At 38.3% G+C, this 26,994-nt stretch overlaps 1 protein-coding gene across 2 annotated transcripts in view; it reads right to left on the bottom strand.

Annotated features, from left to right (window-relative positions):
- Window positions 1-26,508, bottom strand: part of SGSM3 (small G protein signaling modulator 3) — a 33,206-nt gene extending 6,698 nt beyond the window's left edge. The window contains exons 1-16 of one of the 2 annotated variants that reach the window (XM_083365690.1): window positions 25,121-26,508; window positions 17,866-17,951; window positions 16,154-16,224; window positions 14,945-15,146; window positions 14,758-14,865; window positions 11,924-12,067; window positions 11,225-11,420; window positions 9,736-9,881; window positions 7,969-8,193; window positions 7,212-7,266; window positions 6,296-6,423; window positions 5,909-6,064; window positions 4,553-4,607; window positions 4,407-4,456; window positions 1,687-1,839; window positions 807-877 (exon numbers count right to left, since the gene is read on the bottom strand). In XM_083365690.1, the coding sequence (XP_083221816.1) occupies window positions 807-877; window positions 1,687-1,839; window positions 4,407-4,456; window positions 4,553-4,607; window positions 5,909-6,064; window positions 6,296-6,423; window positions 7,212-7,266; window positions 7,969-8,193; window positions 9,736-9,881; window positions 11,225-11,420; window positions 11,924-12,067; window positions 14,758-14,865; window positions 14,945-15,146; window positions 16,154-16,224; window positions 17,866-17,951; window positions 25,121-25,127 (1,853 nt within the window). In that variant the 5' untranslated portion in view covers window positions 25,128-26,508. Of the gene's footprint in view, window positions 1-806; window positions 878-1,686; window positions 1,840-4,406; window positions 4,457-4,552; window positions 4,608-5,908; window positions 6,065-6,295; window positions 6,424-7,211; window positions 7,267-7,968; window positions 8,194-9,735; window positions 9,882-11,224; window positions 11,421-11,923; window positions 12,068-14,757; window positions 14,866-14,944; window positions 15,414-16,153; window positions 16,225-17,865; window positions 17,952-25,120 lie in introns of those variants that run through there. The other variant, XM_083365689.1, reaches the window with a different exon arrangement.
- Window positions 26,509-26,994: the final 486 nt, after the last annotated feature.

A 26,994-nucleotide genomic window follows, 5' to 3' on the forward strand; every position in this document is an offset into this window, starting at 1 on the left:
GTTATGCCAAAGCAATAGGCCCAGTGCCATTTCTACCTTTAAACTAATAGTATTTCTTCTTAAATAGAGTCTCAATAGTCCTTGCAATTTCCATCATACAGATACTTTTAGAAGCTGTCATATGTTGATATGGGTAGGAGATAAAATATAGGATTAAAAAGGACAGCCATTCTGGTCCCCACCCTCCAAAATAATCTGTAACTGGAACCATGATGATTTTTATGTGCTTTCAAAAATAACATATTTAGATGTCCAACGCTGAAGACTGCTCCCAGATAAAGATGATTTTCTGCAATCTAAAAACGGGTTTCATAAATCAAGGACATAGTCCCATTCACTGGCAATTTATAGGCAATGGCCAACATCCTAAAATAGCATTAACAAAATGCAAGAAGATAAAACAGCCAAACATTTACAGTGCAATTTCAAAAAAAAATCTTAGGCATGTTTGGGTTTAAAAGACAAGATGGTAGTGGTTTACTGAAATAAATTTTTACCTAGTGATACATCTAAAATTACTTCCTGGATAATATAAAGACCAGTATTCTTTTCTTCTGAGTTTGGCTTATGGCAGATGATAGCACAGGGGCTGTTACAGACAAAGATGGTGATGGTAGGGGAGATACTATTTTCTGTTTTCCTGAAACTTGATTGGATTGCCCCAAAATAATAATTAAGAGAATTGTCTGTTTAAGGAATATATGCTGCAATATTCTGTTCCACCATTTACTAGGCCAGAATCTTATGAAAATATTACAAGAAAAACCTTGGTAAATATAGAACATTTCAGTGAGGAGAAACTTTACCTGTAGGTTTTGCAGAGTACAAGCCGAGAATACACAGAATCAAAGTCTCGCTCCACCTCACGCCCAGCAGCCTAAAGACGAGAACCACCCACACATATATTAACTTTATTTTAAATCTTGGGTTTTATTTCTCTTACAGGTGACCATTAATTTAGACCTATATCCACCCCATAAAATTAGCTACATCTAGTCCCCAAGTTTATTCAAATGCCTTGCAGTCCAGAAATACAGAGTTGATATACTCTAGTACACAATACTATCTTAGTGACCACAATTGGGAACTTGGTTGTTAAGCAAAGCGGTTGCTAAGTGAAACGACAACTGTGCTTATGATCTTACTTCAACTTTCCTTTTCTTTACAAACCTGCAGTCGTAAAGGTGAGGATTGGTCACACAGTTATTTTTCCCCAATGTTGCACTTGCAAATGGTCACTGTATGAGGTGGTCACTAAACAAGGACTATCAGTATTTTTAAAGGTAAAAGGTAAAGGTAAAGGTTCCCCCGCACATGCGTGCTAGTCGTTTCCGACTCTAGGGGCCGGTGCTCATCTCCGTTTCATAGCCAAAGAGCCAGCGTTTGTCCGAGGACGTCTCCGTGGTCATGTGGCCGGCATGACTAGACGCCAAAGGCGCACGGAACGCTGTTACCTTCCCACCGGAGTGGTCCCTATTTTTCTACTTGCATTTTTTACGTGCTTTCGAACTGCTAGGTGGGCAGAAGCTGGGACGAGTAACAGGCGCTCACTCTGTTACGCGGCACTCGGGATTCGACCCGCCAAACTGCCGACCTTCTGATCGACAAGCTCAGCGTCCTAACCCACTGAGCCACCGCGTCCCTTTTATTTTTAAAGATCCTGCAAATAGTGAATGCTTTCTTTACCTCTTCAATGAAGAGCCAGGGGTGACAAGCACCACCTAACAAAGATGGCCTCTTCAGTCCGTGTTCAAATATAGCCTTGAGAGCTGGGCAGAGGGTCCCTCGAACCAAGTCTGTGATAGCTTCTGTTACTGAATCGTCTCCAGCAATAGAGTACTGAAAGGAATGAGATTTTAGCCTCTTAACTACCTGAAGGTAGCCCAGCCAAGAAAGTGATTCTCAAGGCAAAAATAATGAAGCTCAAATTATAGCTCTTGGGATACATTATATGATGACCTAGCTCTCCGGAAAAGCCTCTAATGCTGGGAAAGGTAGAAGGAAAGGAAAGAAGACAAGCAGCAAAGTGGTAACAATGATTGCTTCATTGGAAAACCTGAAAGATCAGATTAGGGCTAGATGGTCACGAAGAAAATCTATCTTTGTGGTCACTAGGAGTTGAAAACAACTTCACAGCAATTGGTTCCTATGCACTAAGTCGAGGTGTGACAAGTGCAGTGAGATCAAATGCATTGTCAGCAAGTTCTATCACCTGGTTAAGCCTGCCTTCAGAAGTTGTGAGTACCCTCGCATCACTGGAGGCTTTTAAGAAGAGACTGAACAGCCACTTGTCTGGAATGGTATAGGGCAGTGGTGGCGAACCAACGGCATGCGTGCCAGAGGGGGGGGCACTCAGAACCCTCTCTGTGTGCACGCGCGCCTTGCTCTTGGGCTACGTTTTTGCAGGAAAAAGCCATTTCTCAAGCCCCTTCCTATCAAGCGTCCAGACTGAGCATGCTTCACTCTTTGGCTAAGTGTTCGCAGGATTGCTCTTAAGAAGAGCAATGCACATTTTTGCTAGGAAGGGGCTTGAGAAATGGCTTTTTCCTGTGAAAACTTAGCCAAAGAGCTTGCAGTCTCTGCCAGATCTCCATTGGGATAGTTTTTTAGCTTCTATAGAGTGCTTCCAAACGCAGCCAGTCCCTGCGTTTGAAAGCACTCCATAGGTGCCGAAACATTTTTTTATCAAAACGGGTATCTGGCGTAAGGCTTTGTTTCTCAAGCGCCCCATTCCAGGCATGTGGAGCTTGCCGCCAGATCTGCCAGAGATCTGGCGGAGATTGCAAGCTCATATGCCTGGAATGGGGTGCTTGAGAAATGGAGCCTTATGCCAGATATCCACTGGGATCAAATTATGTTTCAGCACCTATGGAGCACTTCCAAACGCAGGGACTGGCTGCATTTGAAAGCGCTCTATAGGAGCTAAAAGACTTTATCCCAGTGGAGATCTGGCAGAGACGGCAAGCTCTGTCTGCCTGGAATGGGGTGCTTGAGAAACAGAGCACTCTTTCTGTGCAGTCACACAGGGTGCTTCAAAACGCAGGGAATCCCTCCGTTTTGAATAGCCCCACTAGAGCACGAACACTCCACAATCCACAAAGCCAAACCCTAACCCCCACACACACCCCAAGGCATCCACAATGTCAAATCCTAACCCCCACCCCAGGGCAACCGCATTCCTTCACTAACCTGATTTCCAGCTACGTTCTTCGTGTGCAGGGCAACATGGGACTAAAAAAAGAGATCAATCTGACCTTCCAACTTCTCGTGAAAAAAAAATCTTGCAAAGTTGGAAGGTCTGGTTAAACTTTTTTTAAATGGGTAGTCCCACAAGCCTCTTTTGTTACCCTGCACACGGTGGCGGAGAACAGAGCTGGAAAGGAGGTTAGTGAAGGGAGGCTTTGGGGAAGTGAGGAGAGACAGTGAAGGGTCTGCTCTGGCCTCTGCTGCCTCACTCTGCCAGCATCAGGGCTCGGAGGCTGGTTTTTGCCAAGAAAAGCCATTTCCCAAGCCCCTTTCTGGCAAAAATGGAGCCAAAGCACGCCCTGCTCTTATTGAGAGCAATCCTGCAAAAACAAGGATGACAAAGGACAGCACAGTTAGTTCTGAAAATGAAATCCTTAAAGTGTGGAATTCTCTGCCAAATAATTTTAAGTCAATGAAAGCACTTGGGATTGCTTTCCTTACTTTGTTTGGATCATCTTATGCTTGTGAGCAGCTGTTTTCAGCTTTGAATTATATCAAATCTGACACCAGAAACAGACTAACAGATGACCTGAGTGCTGCATATGTTGCTCTCAAACTTACAAAGTATGAGCCAAGGTTAGACAAATTATCAGCATGCATACAACAGCAAAAATCACATTAATTGTTCAAAAGCATGCCAAATGCCAAGTTTTACCTTTCAATAAAAAGTTGCTTGTATCATTGAAAGCTTTGTTATTGTGTTCTTTTAAAACAAAAGAAGTTACTACATGAGTTGTTTTTTCTAAACTAAAACCTCAGCATTCAGGTTAAATTGCTGTGTTGGCACTTTGCGATAAATAAGTGGGTTTTGGGTTGCAGTTTGGGCACACAGTCTCTAAAAGGTTCACCATCACTGGTATAGGGTCTCCTGCTTGAGCAGGGGTTGGACTAGAAGACCTCAAATGTCCCTTCTAACTCTGTTATAAACCCAAAAATGTATGGGTAAAGCTGCTACAGTATTTCTAAATAATTTTCTATTTGCCTTTTCACTTGCTATTCTTAAAAGATTTCTTACTAATTTCGAATTAGCTCTTACAGTACATTTAATTAATTCCCTGGTGTTCTTACATTTTGATTTGCATTTGGGCCAAAATATAATAGAATGTGTTGAGCCAAGAGACTGACCAAGATTCAGCCATAAGGTATGTACACAAGATTACCTCTTTGCTCCGTTCATCCAGGACCTCTACAAATTTTGCAGGAAACCAACCTATTTTTAAAAAAAGCAGTAAAAGGATAAAACTTCAGCTAGTTAAAAAAGGTAAATATAAAAAAAAAGAACTTTGCAAGTCCCATTTTCACTCACCTCGCAAGCCATTCAGTTCACCCACCCAACAGTGTTCATCTTTCTGGGATATAATCTATAGAAATGGAAAGGAAAAATAATAATTACACAGAGAAAAAAACAGAAAAAATGGCAAATAAGAACAGGAAATGAGAGGTGAAGAGAATTCAAGTGTATCTGTCATGAATTGGGATCAACTTTGCTATTTAATTATGAAAGACCATAAAGAAGAGAAAAGCTAATTTAGATTCAGCCAGCTATTTCTCTAAATTCTCCAGAGTACTCTAGAACAGAGCTCCCCAACCTTTCCAGCTTGGCAGCCCGGAAGGAAAGGGAGGAACAGGGAAATGTGCATTTGTGTGACCCCGCACATGCATGCCCAAACAGGCGTATGCACTGTGGTGCTAGTGTGCACACAAGCACAAGTGGCCCATGTGCATGCACAAGCAGCCCCCACAGTGCCACTGGCGGCATGCTGGCACCCATGTGTATGCGGGCCACTAGCGCCCATGCACATGCAAATGGGCCACTGGCACCTGTGTGACACTAGCAGCGGTGCTAGCGCCCCCACACATGCACTAACGGGACCGCTAGCACCCACATAGCCGCACTAGCGCACTGGGCCATGGCCCATAGGTTGGGGACCCCTGCTCTAGAACAAAAAGTTTCAGGAAAAATGAAAAAGGCAGATTTTGAGATTCATGTCCATATGTCTATTGATGCCTAATTTGTTTCAATGGGAAACTGTGACAATTCTAGACCAAGCCAAGCCCAAAAACACTAGAGAATTTTTAGAAGTCATCACTCTGACAAATTAGCTACAAATAGACACATACACATAAACAAAATCTAACTACTGTGCAAAAGAGACAATCCAAAAAGGGAACAAAAAGATCAAAACATCTCCCCACCGACAATCAAAGCCCAGGTGAGCATAGATTAACTCCAAAATTAACATCAGACCAACAATCAAGAAGTAATCAATATCCCAATCAAGGAACTGCCAAACAAGGTAATAGGAAACAGCCCAAACATAGAACCTCTAAGACCACCCCCACCAACACTGAGAGGGCAAGTTACTATATAAATGGAGAGCAAATCCCACTCCTTCCTAGCACTGACGATGTTAACTAGTTTGGGTAATGAAATGGCTGCAAGAAAATAACCAAGTTCAAAGAGCACCAAGGATTCCTCATTTATGTAAATATGTAAATATGATTTTCTGGGGTTTTTTAGTTATAGTTTTGTCTAGCACAAACAAAACAAATTAAAAAATTCAGTACATTTGTTGTTCCTTATTCATACAATATTATAGTAATAGGTCATCTCAATTTCCCGCTGTCTAATGTCATATTGTGTCGGTCCTGACCACCATACCGTGATGATATCGTTCTTGCGGAAGCCTAGTTCATCATCATCATGACGCTCAAAATCCAACAATGCCTTCGCACGTCGTCGCTGGTTACGGGAACACGCAACATAGCTTTCATGGTCTCGCTGGTGGCTTTCCATGGTATAATCTGGAGTCAAGTCCTGGACAGCAGGGTGGACAGCAGTAAGCTATATTCTTCCATTCTAATATTATACAAATCTATTAGTACTGATGTGCCATCAAGCTGGTATCATCTCTCAGTGACCACATAGGATAAATTTTCTCCATGACAATCATACAAAACTATGCCTCCCCTTAAATTGGAAACATAAATGTAGCTATGTTATTAACAGAATATATAGATGTGTCCATGAGGATAGCTTCATACTCACTATGCTGCAACTCTTGGGATCCACACACTGGAAATGCTGGGCCACTTGTAGGATGGCCTCACGCAAGTCTTCAACTAGCTCTGTTTGCTTAATATTTTTGGCTTTCAGTGCCTCCACATCATCTTCTCCTAGAAGTAAGAAATAATTTCTATGAAGCAGAAAAATTGGTTCATTGCAGGTACTGACAAAATTTCAAATGAACATCATTTCATTTAAATCAGAAGGAATTAAGTTGTGCAGTCACTAGTGTTAGAATATTAACTCGTGTTTTTTAGATGAGTTAAAATACACAGTTTGCCCAACATTTTAACAATCCCAAGGTGAGTTACAATCTATACAATATCTATGATAAAACAGTAAAATGAGGCAAAAAATAAGCAAAATTTTAAATTAATTGAACAGCCACAATAACAAAGGGGCACATATTTTTATAAGAGAAAATATAGTATGACCAGGCTGCTGTAGCTGTTAAATCACAAATGTAAAAAATTCAAGTCTTTATCTAGCACTGAAAAGTAAGCAATTCTGACAACTATCTGTAATTCCAAAGCTGGGATGGCACAACAGAAAAGAGTTCATTCCTTGTAGATGATCTTCCCAATTCTGGGATGCTGAAAAGAGATCTACTTGCAGAGCTTCGTGTTTGAGAAGGCACCTATTGGAGGAGGCGTTTCTTCAAGTTCAAGGTCCTAACTATTTAAGAGCTCAAACATATTATTGAGAGTCTAAACGTTCATATGTTCTACATTAGCTGCAACTTCTAATTGCTTTTAGGGATGGGCTCACAAAGAAGCACTATTCCGCTTAACCTAGCTGAAAGCAAATACATGGTTTAGCAATAAATACAGAAAGCCATTAGCAACTTTCAACTATGCTTTCCAGGGAATTAAATATTTTATGTAATTTTTATTATTACCAAAAAGGAGTGATGTGATTCCAGACTTCCTACGCTGCGTTCTGCGTCGCACAATCTGAGTGAAATGGAAAAGCAATGCATAAAAAGGGAGAAAAGTATTTTTAAAAAACCTTTACCGAGCAATTACACTTTGTTTAGAATTTTAAGGTATATTTTTAAAATTATGGTCAAGAAATGGGTGTGGGGGAGGAAATACAGGTGACAAAAGTGATATAGTTGAAATAGTGGTAACAGATTTGGGGAGCCTGGGAGCATTTCTTCACAGAGTATATAAGACTGTGACCCACCATCATTACTATCAAAGACAATGGAAACCAAGGCCAAATATATTTTATTTATTAAATTAAATTTTATTTATTAAATTTTTACACCGCCCTTCTCCCGAAGGACTCAGGGCGGTGTACAGGGCATTTTGAACTTAAGAAGCATAAAGGTAAAGGTAAAGGTTCCCCCGCACATGCGTGCTAGTCGTTTCCAACTCTAGGGGCTGATGCTCATCTCCATTTCAAAGCCTCTGTGGTCATGTGGCCGCCAAAGGCGCACGGAACGCTGTTACCTTCCCACTGTAGTGGTCCCTATTTTTCTACTTGCATTTTTACATGCTTTCGAACTGCAAGGTTGGCAGAAGCTGGGATGAGTAACGGCGCTCACTCTGTTACGCAACACTCGGGATTCGATCCGCCAAACTGCCGACCATCTGATCGACAAGCTCAGTGTCCTAACCCACTGAGCCACATATAAGACTTTAAAAACATACCTTTGATAAGTTTACCACAGCACCAGGGCTGAGTAGCTGCCCTTGGTCTGCAATGAGGTAAGCAAGGTGCTTGCAACGCTGAGTTTCTACTACTACATCTGTCAGTGAGCCAGCCACACGTACAGCTTCCTGTAGGAGCACATCTGGATCTTCAATCTGAGATGGGATATCCGAGAGGGTGTTGAAGATAGATGCAGAGTTCTCAGATTGGGCGAGTTCATCTTCCTGTGTTAATATGGACAAGTTATTCTGTATGATTCAGTTGAATCATCCTATAGAATATTTTTGCTCCCATTTGTTGTACTTAATCCTAATCCAATGGGGGAATGGTGAGGGAGGTTCAAAGCAAGATAAAATCAGTCACTGCTTTGCTTGCTCATTTCACATTGGCTACTCAATGATGCCTAGAGCAGATACTTGATAAAGATATATTACTCTCAGAGGCAAATATTCAAATCTTGGAAGTAGTTATGTTGTCTTATTAATGCTGTTCCTCTCAGGAATTTGGGAACTACTTCTAGTAAACTCTGGCTAAGCTTAACTTGATGAACAAATAAACTATTGTTTTAAGTAGATTGTATGAATTCTTATATTTCCTGACTTTAGATGAAAGTTGCATGCAAAGTAATTTCTCACTAATACCCAGATTTTCAGCCACTTCTTTACAAGTGATATACAACAGCCACTCTAGACAAGTTACAGGTAGTCCTTGACTTATGACCACAATTGAGCTCAAAATTTCCATTGCAAAGCAAGGCAATTGTTAAGTGAATTTTGTCCCACTTTGCAACCTTTTTACCACAGTTAAGCAAATCACTGCACTTATGTGAATCACATGGTCATTAAGTGAATGTAGCTTCCCCAACTGACCTTTCTTGTCGGAAGCCAGCTGGGAAAGATACAAATGGTGATCCCACGATCCCACGACACTGCAACTGTCATAAATACATGCCAGTTGCCAAGTACCTGAATTCTGACCATGTGACCATGGGGATGGCTGCAACAGTCCTAAGTGTAAAACCCGGTTGCAAGTCACTTTTTTCAATGCCTATGTAATTTTGAATGGTCACTAAACAAATAACTGCAAGGCAAGGACTACTACACAAATGAATACTTTATACAGGGCAAAATACAGGCTTTTTCTGTCTGCAGTCTGCCTGCACCTAACCTGGAATAAGCCCCGTTGCAGGTAACAGATTCTTATGAATGCACAAAAAAGAAAAGGTATGTTTTGGTCCAAGAGAAAAAAAATTCAAATCTTCAAAAAAATTCTTTATCAGAATAACTCAAGGTTACAAAATAACACATAAAATGATGGGTTTCACTAATCTATTAATATTGAATATGCATGCGTCTACTTATCGTGCAGTCAAGATAAACCAAGATAACAACATACTTAATTCTGGTGTTAGAAATGTGCATTTACTGATTTTTCTAGCTCTATCCAGAAATACACATATTTTAAAATGTAAATAGTATTTAATGTCTTGTTTATAAACTAGGCTAGTGGCACTATTACAGAAGGCCGAAAAGAGAAATGTTAAGGCTATGGGGATGTTGAGAATCCAAAGACTGTCTGAGTTTTAAGTGAGCAAAATATGATAACTTTTCATTCTTTTTATTCTTCCTGAAATGATAGCCTTCTTCCCAAGATCCTCAGAGTGCTAAGAAGTCTTGAATTCTATCCACCCCATGTAGTATGTCCATTCCATTCCATGAGAGGAAGAAAAAGAGGGAGTTGGAGAAATTTTATAAAATGTTAGTTACCTTCAAACTGAGCATACCCAGTGTAACCTGAAAGAGAACAATGGAGCCTTGGTAGAAAAAATAGTCCCAGATACGTAGCAATAGCTTGATATGCACCACACTAGCAAATGATGTAAGAAACCAATGTAGGGTAATGAGGGAGAGCTCTGTGAATAGAAATAAGTATATAACATCAGTTGATCTTTCAATTGCATGCTTGCTCCTTTCATTGCCAACATAAACAAGAGCATTAACATTATTGCTTTAAACAATGTAGAAGAAAATACACTGTTCTTAAGTCATCTTAACATATATCATTCCCAGCAACTAAACACACTATTTTTTCCATAGATGAAATGTTCAAAAACCAGAATGTTCTTGAATTCACAGACACATATTTACAGAAATAAATTGTGTGGAAATAATTTCTGACCTATACTTTTTTTTACAAATTGTATTGATTTTCTAATATTACATTCACATATTTGAAAAGCAACGTGATGGCTGGGTAGTAGTAAATCAATTACATATAGATATCATTAGTACAGGTTTCAAATCGCTACCATAAATATTTCCTCTCTTTTTCCTTTCATATATATTGTCTATTTGTAGATTTAAAGACAAGTTTTATCCTATCACATAAAAAATAACTTTCTTACATATATCCATAGGTTTTAGTTTACATATATTCTAATTGTTTTAAGATACAATCTTTTAGACAATCAATGACCTAATAGATTTTTCAATTAAAATTTCTGACCTATATTATTAGCACTGTTATCACTGTTCAGTATGCTGTTGCTCACAGAACTGAATGTTAAAGTCTTAAATTGAACTGAAGGCTTCTTTAAAAATGAAATTACCTGCTTATAGGAAGAATGTAAAATAGCCAAAGAACTCTATCATAATACATACAACAGAAACTGTATTTAGGAATTGCTTTGCAGGGGTGTCAAACTCAATTTCATTGAGGGCCGCATCAGCATTGCGATTGCCCTCAAGGGGCCGGGTGGGTATGGCCAGGGTGGGCGTGGCCTACTGGGTGGGCGTGGCTAGAGTACTTATGGCCTACTGGGTGGGCATGGCCAGCTCTACAACGTTCGCATCAAGGGTGCCTATGGGGGCCTGGGCAGGAGTGGGACAGATCTGAGGGTCTCTGGCAGAAGGAAGGTCTTTGGGCCAGGGCCAAGGCAGTGGGGGCCGTTCCCTCACTGTTTCCAGGATGGCTTCACGGGCCGCATGAAACCATGCTGTGGGCCGGATCTGGCCCCCGGGCCTTGTGTTTGACATGTCTGCTTTAAAGCATATCAAGTATGTTTTTCTTTAACTGATAATGGGTCTCCAAAATCTTCTGCCTGAGAATGATTTTAAAAATTGACAATGTGTTATGCTAAAGATTGAATTTGGATGGTCTCCTATTAACAAGTGATTATTCCTCCATTAAACTGCAATCTATTACAACTGCCTCATCTCAGCAAACCAAAATAGTTAGCAGATAAAGGGTCCTTACCAATGTCATGTTCCTGAAGAATTTTGTCCAGCTGTGGTAGGTATTGCACAATGAGATGACGCAGGACACGTTGATCAGTCTGGACCCCCATCAGGGTGGTACTGAAGTAGGAGGCTGGCACCAGATCTTCAATGATAGCACACATCATCCAGAAGGCATCTTCCTCTTCTAAGAAGAGAAGTAAGGAAGCCACTACCTAGCATGAAGAAAAAGAAGATTTAAAAGTAAGAACTAAAGCACTTGTGATCACAAAAAGGAATTCATTCTGCTTAAAGAATACTATTTAAATACAAGACAGTCTTATCTGTACAATGGCAGAATAGAAAGGAAGCATTTGAAAATTAGAATTCTAATAATTTTGCCTCCTATATCTTGGAGGCTTGAAGAGCTTAGTTGTGGCATTAGGTTGGGATTCCCTGGGATATATCCACAACTCTGTGCCACAATTTCAATGTGATTATGTTAACAGGTGTTGCTAAATGGAAGTCTACATATTACCTAAATAAGCAAGTTTGAAATATAATTAAATATAGAGTGCCAACTAAGAAAAATTGACAAAAGCTTGATTCCCTGTGATTTTCTGTAATTAGTTCAAGAGCTACACTGAGAGTGAATTTGTTTCTCACCTTTCTGTGAACAGATTCTTAAAGCAAATGGCCATAACACAAATACATTTCATAATCAGAAAAAATATTTTACCATGCCAGTGCCTTGACAGTACCCAATTTCAGGATATAACCAAGCCAAGCCACGTAAAATTCTGCGTAACCGTGGTACTCCAATGCTGTCCATGTTGGAGAAACAGGCATTGCTGGGCATAGTGCGGAGTAAATCCTTTTCAATCTGAGAAATACCAAGAATCAAAAATAAGCACTTAAAATCAGTGACTGTTCAGCTTTTCCCTGAGAGATAAGACATTCCCAGAAATTTTCCCAGACAAAAAAATGTTTGGCTTTCTTTTGGCAGAAAAATGTAAAAACTTTTTCACCCCCTTTTTTATTATTTCATTATATTATTTTACAAAATACATTATATTTATCTTGGTTTATTCAAAAATATGTTTGGTGTAGAAAATTAAGAAATATATAGTTAAGATGTACTTTTTTCTCCTAATTTTGCCAACTACTTTTTCAGGTCTTCACAGTTCTAACTCTAATTTCATATTATTTAGCTCACAGTATGCTGTGAGTTTTCTTTATTTGTACACCACTCATCTCTCTAACAAGTGGCTATAGGTGGCTCACAATACCATAAATATTAGAATAGGATTAAAACATTAAAAGTTAAAACATTAATATTAAAAGAATTAAAAAGACCAATGTATAGATAGGGTGGAGGGTGGGATCTTCTCCTAATCTTCTAGCCACCTCCAAAATGGAACATTCCCATTTTGCACAGCTCACAAAGTAAAAGTTAACTTATAAATATTCATGTCACCCCTGTATAGAAGTCTCTTATATTTCTTTCTTTCTTTTTCTTTATTTTCTTTCTTTCTCCTTCCTTCCTTCCTTTCATTATGCCAATCAACTGCAACTAATTCTGGTTGGTTTATAATAAAAAAACATAAAAACAAGAAGATACATATTATTAACCCTAACGAAAAATAAAGAGTCAGTTTGGTCTAGCGATTAAGGTACCAGGCTAGAAACCAGTAGACAGTGAATTCTAGTCCACCTTAAGCAGGGAAACTGGCTGGGTGACTTTGGGCCAGTCACTCTCTCTTATCCCAACTCACCTCATAGGATTTTTGCTGTGGAAAAAATAGGAGGAGGAGGAGGAAACAGTATTAAGTATGTTCACCAACTTAGGTCACTTATAAAAGTAATAAAGGTGGGATAAAAAAAATACAAAAATAACTACAAAATAATCACAAGGTGGCAATCCACAAAAAAGCAAATATAAATATCACAAACACATGCATCCCATCCACCCTATTCTAAAGCTTGGATAAATAGTCAGGATACCCTAACCATATGGAGCCCAGAGGGGACCTCCTTCCAGAGAGTAAGCACTGCTACAAAGAAGAGGTATCTCCTTAGTCTGAAAGATGACACTGTTTAATAATGGGGACGCAGACTACACCCACTCTGGGCAGGAGCAGTGAGTCCAAAGGAATATCCAAGTGGTGCACCACTCTGACTAGGGAAGTGCATCCAATTCAGGATTAAACGTGGAAAATCCCCAGATCTGGGTGGGTCCCAACAGCTAAAGCCACTTGGACTTGGAAGGATTGAGTCTGTCAGTCTCTCCCCATCCAGGTCTGCACAGACTCCAGGCACTGGAAACTTCAGCAGCTTTACCTGGCCAGCCTGGGATGGCAAAATACAACTGGGTATCATCAGCATACTGATACCAGACCCCAAACTGGCAGCTGACCTCACTCGATGATTTTGTTTTATGTAAATGTTAAACAAAATGAGAGATACTATACAAATCATTCTGCAATGCTTCATCTGGAGATGTTGAAGGTGCAAAGGTAGGTAGTACTTCTATTTGTTTCTAACCTCTATACACTTTTGCAAAATATTCTCACTTCTGCCAGTATGAATAATTATTTTACAACAGTGCTCAGTGTTTAATTCAACAACAAAGTGCTTCATCACTATTTATTAACACATCGTAATCTCAGCTGTTGCATAAGAATCTTTTATGTAAAATCTTTCTCTCAGAGAATTCAGCCTCGCTCAGTGGGTTAGGACGCTGAGCTTGTCGATCGGAAGGTCGGCCGTTTGGCGGATCGAATCCCGAGTGCCGCGTAGCAGAGTGAGCGCCTGTTACTCATCCCAGCTTCTGCCAACCTAGCAGTTCGAAAGCACGTAAAAATGCAAGTAGAAAAATAGGGACCACTACGGTGGGAAGGTAACAGCGTTCCGTGCGCCTTTGGTGTCTAGTCATGCCGGCCACGACCACGGAGACGTCCTCGGACAAGCGCTGGCTCTTCAGCTTTGAAACGGAGATGAGCACCGGCCCCTAGAGTCGGAAACGACTAGCACGCATGTGCAGGGGAATCTTTACCTTTACCTTTTTATACAGCAAATAGATCTGTGTTGATAAAGGCAGGTGCTTACAGAATTCTATATTTAAATCTGTATATTCCCACATTTGGTTAATTACACTTTTTATATAATATGATATATGCACATCACTCCTCTTTGATCTTTAGACTATAAAGGTAAATCTGCTGGCAAATGCTTTCCACTCATTCCTGGAAAGATGATTGAGCTTGCTTACCTCTTTAAGCTTGAAATCGGTAACATTTTGTAGTGCTGAGGACTGTGAACTGGATAAAGCACAAATGTGGCCTGGGTATTGGGGGGAGTAGTTTGGAGAACTTTCTTTGATTTGTTTTTAATTGTATTTTTAATTGTATGCCTATTTAAACTATGCTGGCAATTTTCAGCAATCATGGTCAGAAAAGTTCAGAGAACTACACAAAGGAAGCTCAGGGTCCACATGGTTTAAGCCCTTGCCCTGTGCAAGAACAGAATTGTTACTTTTCATTTCCCAAAGAATTAACACTAAGAAGTACTCACCTGTTTAGCAGCAATTGTTTCATCATTGGAGCTGTTTTTCACAATTTCTCGGTAAGACATTTCGGAATTTCTCTTTTTCAGTAGAGCACCCGACAGTCTCATCCATAACTGAGGAAAAATTGTTGAAAAAGTGTTGAATGTAGTCAGAAATTCTTATAGGCAAGTTTTCTTTCCTGAGTAGTCTTACCTGGGGCCTCATACTGTGAGGAATGCCGGCCAAAACCAGAGAATGTAGCTTGTCTGAATGTGGAAGTGTGACTTCAATCTTATCCCATGTGAGGTCTCCCACATCATGATTGTGTGTGAACTCCAGATGGGCTTGCCATTTCAGTCTCTGCTGTGGCTCTTCAATCAGCGAGATCCCCAAAAGTTTGCTGAGTGGCTCTGCACTATCTGTAGTATATCCTAACCAGTGGGGGAAAAATAACACCGGAAAAATAAACAAGTCTCTAAATATTTAGGTATTCCAAAAGATAATTGGAGAACAAGTTTCTGAACTTTGATTTGGAGTTAATTCCTAATTCACAATTGGATGAATCAAGGATGTAGGAATTCAAAAGTAAAAACAGAATGTGAGCTGTTCCTAATAAAGCCTATGCGCATCCATGAATTCAAATGAAAGGAAAAGAAAAATGTTTATTTATTTTTATTTTAATTCCATTTATATCCCGCCCTTCTCCGAAGACTCAGGGCGGCTTACAAGCTTAGCAGTAGCCTTCATTCTATGTATATGCCTGCTTATTAGGGCTTTCACACACACCCCAAGCGGCATTATTACAAAGTCAGCTTAATTGCCCCCAACAATCTGGGTCCTCATTTTACCTACCTCGGAAGGATGGGAGGCTGAGTCAACCTTGAGCCTGGTGGGATGCGAACCTGCACTAATTGCAGGCAGCTGGTGTTACTTAAGGAGGCATTAGCCCACTGCTCCACCAATGTTGTCTTGAAAACGTAGATACTGAATCAGATTAATCTGATTTCTCAAAAAAAAACAACACACCAAAACCACATTTGTAGGACAAATCCTGATATATCCTTGAAGATGTTGCATATCTGATTCTTTTTTGGCTGTCACTTATGGGCATTTCAAACAAAATTCATGCACATATAAGGATGCCCTCATAACTAACAAGATCCCAAATTCATACTTTTCATAGTTAAAGATGGCATTTTTCTTCTTCACACTCAAAGTAATTTTAAGGTATAGTCCTAAAACAAGAAATCACATAGGGCATATCTATTTTATATTTATTGTCTGAGATATCTTTTTCATTGATATTCTTTCAAAATATTAAAAAAAATAAAGAAATGAAATAGTGTTAGTGGGAATAAAAACTTCTGAATGAGAAACTGAGAGGGATCTGATCACAGGCCAAGCCTTTCAGAAATGAAGAACTTGCCTTCTTTTCCAACTTGGAAACCAAATTCATCGTATTGGATCTCTGGCTGTTCAACAGACTCTTCTTTCTGGAAAATAAAAGAAATGCTATTTGTCACTTAATGCAATGGTCGAATGCAATACTTTTATACACTGCTGATATCCAAAATGAGCAGTGACTGCTCTCAAATGTCTCCTCCAACATGGTTCCCTCATTCTTAATCACCAGCCAACACACCTTAAGAGCAGAAAGGCTATTTCTCCACACTCTTATCTATTTCTCCAAGATACATAAATCAAGAATTTAAATGAAATTTCTACCACCACATGTTCTTTCACTGCTCCAAATTAGCATCTGTTCCTTGCCCAACATATTTCTTACCAAAAATCTTGCTAGTGTTTCACCATCTGTGGTGTGCATACATTTTTATGGTTGTTTGTCTCAGCCATTCTTCTAACCTAGCAATCATCAGTTCTTTAACTTATACATTATTTAATTCATTAAAGCAGTGAGGCTGTAGTATGAACTATTACTATTGTATTATATTACAGTTGTCCCAATTTCATTAAGAAGAAAAAAATCTATCAAATCATATTTAATTTAAAATAGATTAACTGACTTAACACAAATGGACCCATGACAACCTTTTATTTTTTATTATTTTTATTTATTATATTTTTATACCGCCCTTCTCCCGAAGGACTCAGGGCGGTGTACAGGGCAATAAATATAAAAAAGCGGAATACAAAAGTTAAAAAACGATTAATATTTAGCCCAGTTTAAAACAGTATTAAAACATATTAAAACCCCAACCCTAACCCATCAGACCAGGTCAGACTGCTAAAATAGATATGTTTTTAAGTCGCGCCGGAAGGAGCGAAGGTCGGGGGCCGTCCGGAGCTCAACCGGCAAGCGGTTCCATAGGTCTGGCGCGCCCACAGAGAACGCCCTCCCCCTGGGGGCCACCAATCGGCATTCTTTGATCGGAGGCACCCTGAGGAGGTCCTCTCTGTGGGAGCGCACTTTAGCCATCAATAGGCGTAGCTACTACGTATATAAGCCAATCCGAATAGGTTATCATTGTCAACCATCCCACAAAGTATTTTTAAAAGAATCTATGTACATTTTAAACATAAGGGAAGTCTGTCTTTTATACTTTCTCTATATTCAGATGTAAGACATTATTTTAAGAGGCAATTAACTAGTTACTGACCTTTTACTTTTTTTTGTTTTCTTAGTTTCAAGTAAGATGTATGCCATTTATTCCTCCATTATAACTTACCTATTGGCTGTAATCTTTTTGTCCAAGTATGAGTTCATAATAATATGACTATGCCAGTAATTAAATGTGCTCATGCTTTAAACAAGCCTTGTATTTAAGCACTTTCCTGACAGCTATAAAGAAGGAATTTGTATGCAGGCAACTGCATAGAACCTTCTACAGGATAGTGAACAGGCTGGTTTCTCCTCGTTTCCAAGGGTGAAAAACCAGATGACTAAGAGGAGAGTCAGGCTGAGCTTTGGCATTCATCATAGAAAGGCAGAGTGGTGCTGCAGGAGCAAAACAGTTCTTCATTTACTGCCGAAAGGTTAGTATGAGTTGATTTGCAAAGTCTACAAAGCATTCTTATACCATTCTTGTACACTTTCATTATCATTACTTGATATTAATGATTCTTGCAAAAGAAAAATAAGGACAAAACAGATTTTCACTTTGCTATCTATGTACCTGAGCATATTTTGCCAAAATCTCTTGAGGCCATATGCTGGGAGTGAGAGCAGAGAAGGGCCCACCAGTGGAGGGAGTATAGCTTCCTATACACAAAAAGAGTAAGCATACACAGGAGTATTACAGAAATGACCAAAAACATTGTAAGAGGATAGCCAATATTAAGATAAAGATATTTCAATTCAGTTCCAGATGAGTAAATGGATATACTCATTTCTTCACAGCAGTAAGGAAACATTGCCTTCCTCTGGGATTTTTTTAAAATGTTTAACCAATGGTTGTCTAACCTACAACTATGGAATTCGTCTTGCTTTTCTATCAAACTACTGTTAGCTGTGAAGTCGTGTTCAACCCATCGCGACCCCATGGACAACGTTCCTCCAGGCCTTCCTGTCCTCTACCATCTTCTGGAGTCCATTTAAGCTCACGCCTACTGCTTCAGTGACTATCCAGCCACCTCATTTTCTGTCATCCCCTTCTTCTCTTGCCCTCAATCTTTCCCAGCATTAGGCTCTTCTCCAGTGAGTCCTTCCTTCTCATTAGGGGGCCAAAGTATTTGAGTTTCAACTTCAGGATCTGGCCTTCTAAAAAGCAGTCAGGGTTGATCTCCTCTAGGACTGACTGGTTTGATCGCCTTGCAGTCCAAGGGACCTGTAGGAGTCTTCTCCAGCACCATAGTTCAAAGGCCTCAAGGGCCTCAATTCTTTGGCGATCCAACTACTAACCAGACCTAATTCAGCTGAATCTCAAACCCAGAAAAGGTAAGGTAGGTGTTACCACCTGCTGTGTCATGATAATTCTAAATCACATCTGATCACGCAATTAATATTCTTAATTTTTCTGCTTTTATTGTCTTTTTTGTATTAGGGATCAGTAGAATGCAAAGATATGGAAACCATATCCAACATAATTATAATGCCAAAAGAAAGCTTCATGAGTGCTTTACTTTCTATTTGTCAATATTTTACATATTGACTTTATAATTCAGTTTATATATGTAATATCACATTTATTGTATGACACATTTACATCACATTTCAAAAAAGCACAAAAGATAAAAATATGAAATATAAAATCTACAGTATTATAAACATATATCTAGATTACAGATATGTTTGTTTCATTTGTTGCAGCCAGGAAATCAGCAGTCTCCATTATAGGCTCTATTTTGGTACTCTGTCACCATATGTTGGATAATTTGTTTTTGGGCTCCACAGTCACAATTGGTATTTTGCCCCACATATATGGTAGGGAGCGTTAGGACAGCTGTGGTGGCCAATATGAATTCGGTTCAGCATTGCCAATTTTGCATGGGGCTGGTCAAATCCATCTGGTTTTCTTGAGATGCAAGTCAAGATTTGACATTGTGGGGGGCAATTTTCTATCCAGTGATGTTTTTGCATATTGTGTATGTCAAAACTGTCTTCCACAGATACTTTAGCAATAGAAATAGCTGGATGTCTGTATTAAATATTTACACTGGAAAAATAAAAGAAGCTTGAGGACTTCAACTAATTGTATAATTAATCTGTCTTATTAATCGGAACCATGACATCATCTCTACATAAACTTTACTAAATAAAAGAAGTATTCTTTGAGATAAATTGGATTCCTTGTGATTTCATGATCTTGTCTGGGCTTGGAAATTAAATAGATTTGGACCTAGTTACTACTTGGATGGAAAACATGAATAAACCAGCACTCTAAGCTAAACTGAGATGTCAAAAAAAAATTCTGGAAGAAGACATGAAAAAGTGTTTCCATATCCATATCTGAAATTCATTTCACAAAAATATTGGAAAGATAGATCAGGTGAAGAAACATGAAAAACGCACTTGAGAAATTCTCTCCCTGCTGCTCTTAAAAATAACTAATATTCTATATGTATTATAATCAAACTGTAGTTAACATACTAATGTATTGCCAAGGTTAATAATGATAAAGACTGGTCAAGTTAATCTTTACATCTGGTAACTTCATGGATGCATCCACACAGTTTATTTAGAAATAGTATGATGGCTTGTTTCTACTCTCTCCCAGGATGTTTTACAAATTTCTAGTCCAAACTGTAACCTTGGTATTCCTTGAAAGTCTCCCATCCAAGTACTAACCAGGCCTGAGGCTGTTTAGTTTCTGAACCCACAGAAGGTAAAAGCAACAGTGAAACACATTAAATCAAGCACCACAACTCCTGTCAAATTCACATGAATTACAAATTACAAAAATAAATCTAAAACTGAAACCTAAAAAGCTGACATGAACATTGTGTTCTCCATTATTAAGAATTTAATTTGCAAGTTATTATTTCCTATTCAGAGACTATGGACATGGTTTGAGAATAGAAACAGAAAATATTACAGGGATCTCAACTGATTTAGATAAAACAGCTGAAATAACATGTGAAATTCGTTTAAACTGGAATGCCATAAAGTTGTTATTCCAGAAAGTGGTTGAGGAAAGAGATATAGAAAATTACTCCAATAAAGTTCATGCCAACATAATTCTTATCAAGTCATTGAGAAGATAATTTATAATATTTTTCTGAATATTATATTTCAGAGTAAAATAAAGACAAGTGAAATATAGATTTGTGGTTCATTATAATCTTATGTATCCCATCTTATAAGCAATTTTAGATAATAGCAAAAGTAGAAAAATTATTCTCTGATGGAACAAATATTATTAGGAAGGAGTATATAAAAAGGCAGTGCTATATAAGATTCAGATGGGAGATTCCAGTTGGATTGGTGACGATGCATGAAGGCAAAAGGTACCGTCTGGTCACTGTGACACAGGCGCGGGATTTTTATAACAATGTTTTAAAAGCAACCCCACTATCACTTCTGGAAGTTGCAAAGCTATCTGGAGAAGGAAAACTTCAAGAGGCTGAAGCTGGACAGACAGAGGAGAATGGTGCTGGAGGAGATCAAGCTACAACTTCTTTGGCTGATCCTGGAGAGCAGAGGGTGACGCGTGCTGCTTTAAAACGAGCAAAAAAAAATAAAAGAACAAGATCAGCAGAAGTCTATGGAACTTCCAAAACGTACTTACAGCCAAGCAGTGGGAGGAGCATGGCCTAAAGGAGAGCCTATTAAAGATGTGCTCCAACAGCTTTGGGATGACATGCATGGCGACTAAATTTTTAACTTGGAACGTTAATGGACAAAATTCACCACAGAAGAGGAAGAAAGTTTTTCAATATTTAAAACAATTCAAGATAGATGTTATATGTTTGCAAGAAACGCATATTAGGGCTATGGACCAAAAGTATTTATTGAACTTAAGGTTGGGCACGCAATTTGTTGCTTCTGCAATGAATAAGAAAAATGGAGTGGTTGTTTATGTTAAAAGTGCCTTAACAGTGGACTTAATTGAAGCAGATAAGCATGGAAGATACGTTATGATAGAGTTGCTGTTAGAAGGTAAAAAGACGCTTTTAGTTGGATTATATGCTCCTAATCAACAACAAGCTGATTTTTTTTAGTTTACTTCACACAAAGCTTACTCAGTTGGATTATAAATCGTTTATTTTTATGGGGGACTGGAATGGTGTTTTGGATGTACAGATGGATAAGGCTGGTTCTTTTAAACACGTTCCAAGTCATGCTAGACTGCCTAAATCCTTTTTTGAAATGAAGGATGACTTGGAACTGCGAGATATTTGGCGTGAAATACATTTGTATGAAAAGGATTATACTTTTTTTTCTGACAGACATCAATCTTTTTCCAGGATCGATTTTATTTTGCTGACTAATGACTTTTTTTCAAGGATTAAAAAGGTGAAGATATGTGCAAGAACTATTTCTGATCACAGCCCAGTCTGGCTAGAGATTAATAAGGAGAAGAGAGATAGGCGCTCGTGGCGCGTAAACGAGAATTTGTTTAGAAATCAGAAAAATGTGGAAGAATGTAAACAGCGGATGAAGGATTTTTTTGAAATTAATATGAATAAAGACACTTCTATGGACATGGTTTGGGATGCTAGCAAGGCCTATATGAGAGGGGTGTTGATATATATGAACAATAAACATAGACGTATTTTGGAAGCCAGGAGGAAAGAATTGGAGAATGAAATTAAGGAAAAAGAAAAGGCTTTGATTTTGAATCCAGCGGATGTGAAGACTAAGGAGGTTATTAAGCTATTAAAAGGACAATTTGACAAATTAATGGCTGACCAAGTGGCAACCAATTTGCGGTTTGCCAGGCACAACACCTTTTGCAATGCTAATAAACCAGGTAGATGGTTAGCTTATAGACTGAGGAAAAAGCAAAGGGCTTCTAATATAGATAAAATTGAGCATAAGGGAAGGGTTGTGTTTCAACAGGATCTTATTAAGGATGCTTTTGTGGATTTTTATTCTAAATTATATGCTAAGGAGAAGATTAATGAAAAAGACATTGATATATACTTGGAGAATGCTAGCATCCCGGTTCTTACGCAAGAACAAAAAGAGGGGATTAATCAATTGATAACAGAAGAAGAAATTCTTATAGCAATTAAGGAATTGAAGGTGGACAAAGCGCCAGGTATGGATGGTTTGACTGCGGCTTATTACAAAAATCTACAATTAGAGATGATAAAACCGTTAAAGGAACTGTTCCAGACAATTCAGAGGGGGGGAAAGGTGCCTCCGTCTTGGAGAACTGCTTTTATTTCTTTGATTCCGAAGGAAGACCAAGATGCTACTCAAGTTAAAAATTATAGACCGATATCGCTTTTAAATACAGACTACAAGATATTTGCTAAGGTGTTGGCTAATAGATTGATGAGGGTTCTGCAACAGACGATTCATGGGGACCAAACGGGGTTTATTAGTGGTAGGCAAATGAAAAATAATGTGAGGCATATAGTTGATGTGTTAGAGTTTTTGGAAAGGAATAACCAGATCCCTGCGGCGCTAATTTTTTTAGATGCTGAAAAAGCTTTTGATCAATTGAATTGGCAATTTTTGATGAAAGTCTTGGATAAAATGAATTTTGGGGATAATTTTTTGCAACCAATTAGGGCATTATATCAAAAACAAACGGCCCGAATAATAGTTAATAACAGCCTGACAGAAGCATGTAATATTGAGAAGGGCACAAGGAAAGGGTGCCCGTTATCGCCCTTGTTATTTGTATTAACATTGGAGATATTGTTGGTTAAAATACGGAATTCAGAAAAAATTAAGGGTATACAAATTAGAGATCAGGATTATAGATTGAGAGCGTTCGCAGACGATCTGGTTGTTACAGTGACCCAGCCGGAGAACTCTGTTGTGGACCTGATGGAGATAATAATACAATATGGGAAGGTTTCTGGATTTAAAGTTAATATACAAAAAACTAAAATTCTGGCCAAAAATATGACAGCTTCGCAAAAGGCTCTCTTAGAAGGATTAACTGGATTTGAGATTGTTAAAAGGGTTAAATATTTGGGGGTGCTTTTGTCGCCCTCTAATACAAAGTTATATAAAAATAACTATGAAAAATTATGGGGGGAAATTCAAAAAGAAATGGAGAGTTGGGAAAAATTGCAATTGTCTTTGTTGGGGCGAATCGCAGCAGTGAAAATGAATGTCCTGCCTAAATTCTTATTTTTATTTCAAATGATACCGGTTCTTAAGAAAGATTCTAATCTGGAGGAATGGCAGCGAGGTATCAATAAATTTGTATGGGCAGGGAAAAGGCCACGAGTTAAACTAAAGATAATACAGGATACTCGTGAAAGAGGTGGTCTTAAAATGCCTAATTTTAAATTATATTATGAAGCTGCTGCTTTAGCAGGAATAAGTGATTGGATCAATTTGACACAAGAGAGATTATTAAATCTTGAGGGCCATGACTTGTTGTTTGGCTGGCATGCATATTTGTTGTATGATAAGAAGGTAGATAATGTTTTTCGAGTGCATATTTTAAGACAGGCATTGTTGAGGGTTTGGAAGAAGTACAGACATAAATTAGATTGTAAGATACCATTGTGGGCAATCCCAAAACACGCAATAGAAAATATACATGCTGGTTTCAAACATGATGTGACTACGTACAAGGAGATTCTAAGCTTGGAAAGAAATGTCTGGTGTTTGAAACCATATAGTCTCTTGCGAGATGAGAAGATTGTTCAGACTTGGTTTCAATATATTCAGCTACGGGCCAGGTGGAAAGAAGATCAGAAAAATGGTTTTACAGTGTCAGATGAAAATCTGATAAAGCAAATCAGAAATCAGGGTCCAGCACATATTAAATGGATATATCTTGCCTTGATAGAAATTGACTCAGAAACAGAACTCGTTAAGGATTGTATGATTAAATGGGCCCAAAATATCCAAGAAATTATTACAATGGACACATGGGAAAGGATTTGGGTGAGGAACGTAAAATTTACACAAGCTCAAAATTTAAGAGAAAATTTTTATAAAATGTTTTATAGATGGCATTTAGATCCTAAAAAGCTGGCAAGTATGTATCCGAACTATCAGCCTAAATGCTGGAGGTGTGGTGAAGAAGATGCAACATATTTTCATAAGTGGTGGACTTGTAAAAAGGTTAAGGCCTTTTGGATAAAAATTTGATGGAATATGCAGAAGATTTTCAAGCAAAGGATAAAGTTTTGTCCGCAACTTTTTTTGTTGGGTATAATTACAGATGCTACGGTTGTGGACACTAAGCTGATATTGAATTTAATTACGGCAGCAAGACTCTTAATAGGCCAATATTGGAAGAAGGAGGAACTGCCGACTGTAGAAGAATGGACTTTAAAGGTTTCTGACCTGGCAGAGATGGCAAAGATCTCGGCTTATTTGAAAGATCACTCGCAAGAACGTTATGTTATGGAGTGGAAAAAATGGATTGAGTATATCCAGAACAAATATGGGACTAAGAAGTTTCATGTAGCATTTGAATAAGTCTTCCTTTTTTTTCTCCTCTTTTTTTCTTTTTTCCTTTTTTTATATATCTTATATTAATAGTGTTTGTAATTACCCTATATGAGCTAGAGAGAGATGGATTTCAGAGTTTATGGTTGTTAGCATATGAATGTTTACGATTGTTTTTTTTTGTTCTTTATACCTTGTACTTAGCTCTGGGAAGTCGGGGGGGGGAGGGGGGGAGGGGTAGGGAGGGAGGGATAGGGGAGGGTTAGGGGGGATTGTTAAAGATAAAATGTATGATAAAACTTTTCAATAAAAAAAAGGCAGTGCTAAAATGTAAAACTTTTGATAATAGTCTCAATGGTTTGATTTAAATCACAAATACTCAATGTTCATAAAAGGCTTACCTGACATTTTTATGGAGGAATATAGTCAGTGAGGGTTCTTAGACTCTGCAGAAAGTCATTACTCTGTTGCAAAATACAGACATAATATTGAAATAGCAAATTAATTCCTAGAACCAAACAATCATAACTCCCATTTAACTTTTAGAGGCTCTACTAAAATTATATTAAATTTCTAACTCCAACACATACTTTGTCCATATGCTACTAAATACTATTTTTATCTGGCAAGTGTTGAACTTATATCCTGATTATTTATTTATTTATTTATTTATTTATTTATTTTTGGGACTTATATGCCGCCCTATCTCTCGATAGCCCAAGAAGTTGTAGTTATAGTCAAATTAATGCATTTTAAAAAATAATTGGAGCTAATTAGGTATAGTAATTAAAGCATCAAGCTAGAAATCCAGAAACTGTGAGTTTTAGTCCCACCTCAAGCACAAGGCCAGTTGGGTGACTACTGCTAGTCACTTTCTCTCAGCCCTGAAAAGAAGGCAAAGTCACATCACTTCTGAAAAACCTTATCATGAAAATTGCAGGGACTTTTCCAGGCAGTCTACGAGAATCAGACATAATTGAACAGAAGTTTTAAAAAATTATAAGGAGAGGTAGATTAACATAGTAATTTATTTCTTTAAAACATTTTTATTTCTGCAACATAATATTAGGTTAAACAAAATATATAGTAAAATTAGAATTGTAAACCTTGTTTGATCATTAATAAAAGTATAAGCATATACAAATTTTGAAGTTCTTTCAATCACTTATGTCCTGCCTAATCGAATAGATTCCAGGAAGCTTACATTAAAAAACCTGAACAGCAAAGAAGTTACTTAAAAAACAGAGGTCAAATATATTATTATTCAAAAATGGAAGAAGAGCATAAAAAAATCACAGTGTGTGAAATAAATTTTATTAGGTATTAAAAATTAAGGGAGCAACAGAGCCAAAACTTGCTTTCTAGTAATGCTACTTAAATTGCAATTTATAAGTACTTGCTATTTCTATTAAGTGGGCATAGAAATCCTTTTTGGGATGAGAATGTAAATATAGAACTGCAACCGCAACTTTTTATCAAGATTGTGCTACCAGAGCAGAAAGTGATTCCTTACTACCATTTTCCTCCCAGGATGTACTTTAATGTAAAGTTGAAACGGTTAAAATACTGTGTCCATCGGACTTAATTAGGGGATAGTTTGCGAGGGGTTGTTAGTGCCTCTAGATTTTTGTGACCAGTTCATACTTCAAAGAGCAAGTCGCTCACTTCAAGAAAATGACGCCACAGCGAAAGCCTCTTTCTCCCAGACTACCCACCTTCGTTCAGTGTCTGTTAACTTTTTGGAGGTGTAAGTGCAGGAATGTAAATTTTCACTGTCATTCCTTCGCAAAAGAACAGCCCCCACAGCTACATTGCTGGCGTCAGCTTGAATGGTAAATTGTTTCTCAGGATCAGGGTGTTTGAGAATGGGTTCTGCTGCAAACAGTCTTTTTAAATTTTCAAAAGCAGATTGGCATTCAATGGACCATGGGAGTGGTTGGCAGAGTTGCGGCTTCCCACCCATTTTTCCTGTCTTTAACAGCTTGGTCAGTAGCAAGGCAATTTCAGCAGAGGAGGGGATGAATTGCCGATAGAAGTTACCAAACCCCAAAAAGCTCTGGAGCTGCTTTCGGGTTCATGGGGGTTGCCACTCCAGTACTGCTTTCACTTTAGCTGGGTCCATTTCAACACCTTCACTGGAAATCCTATATCCTAAGTAATTCAGGTGCATTTGATGGAACTCACATTTTGAAAGTTTTGCGTAAAGTTTGGCATTTAACAGCTTTTTTTAGCACTTCGAGTACTAATTTAACATGCTCTGCCATGGTCTCGGTAT

Source organism: Vipera ursinii (assembly GCF_947247035.1).
Source record: "Vipera ursinii genome assembly, chromosome: 6".
In the NCBI taxonomy this organism is placed as follows: Eukaryota; Metazoa; Chordata; class Lepidosauria; order Squamata; family Viperidae; genus Vipera; species Vipera ursinii.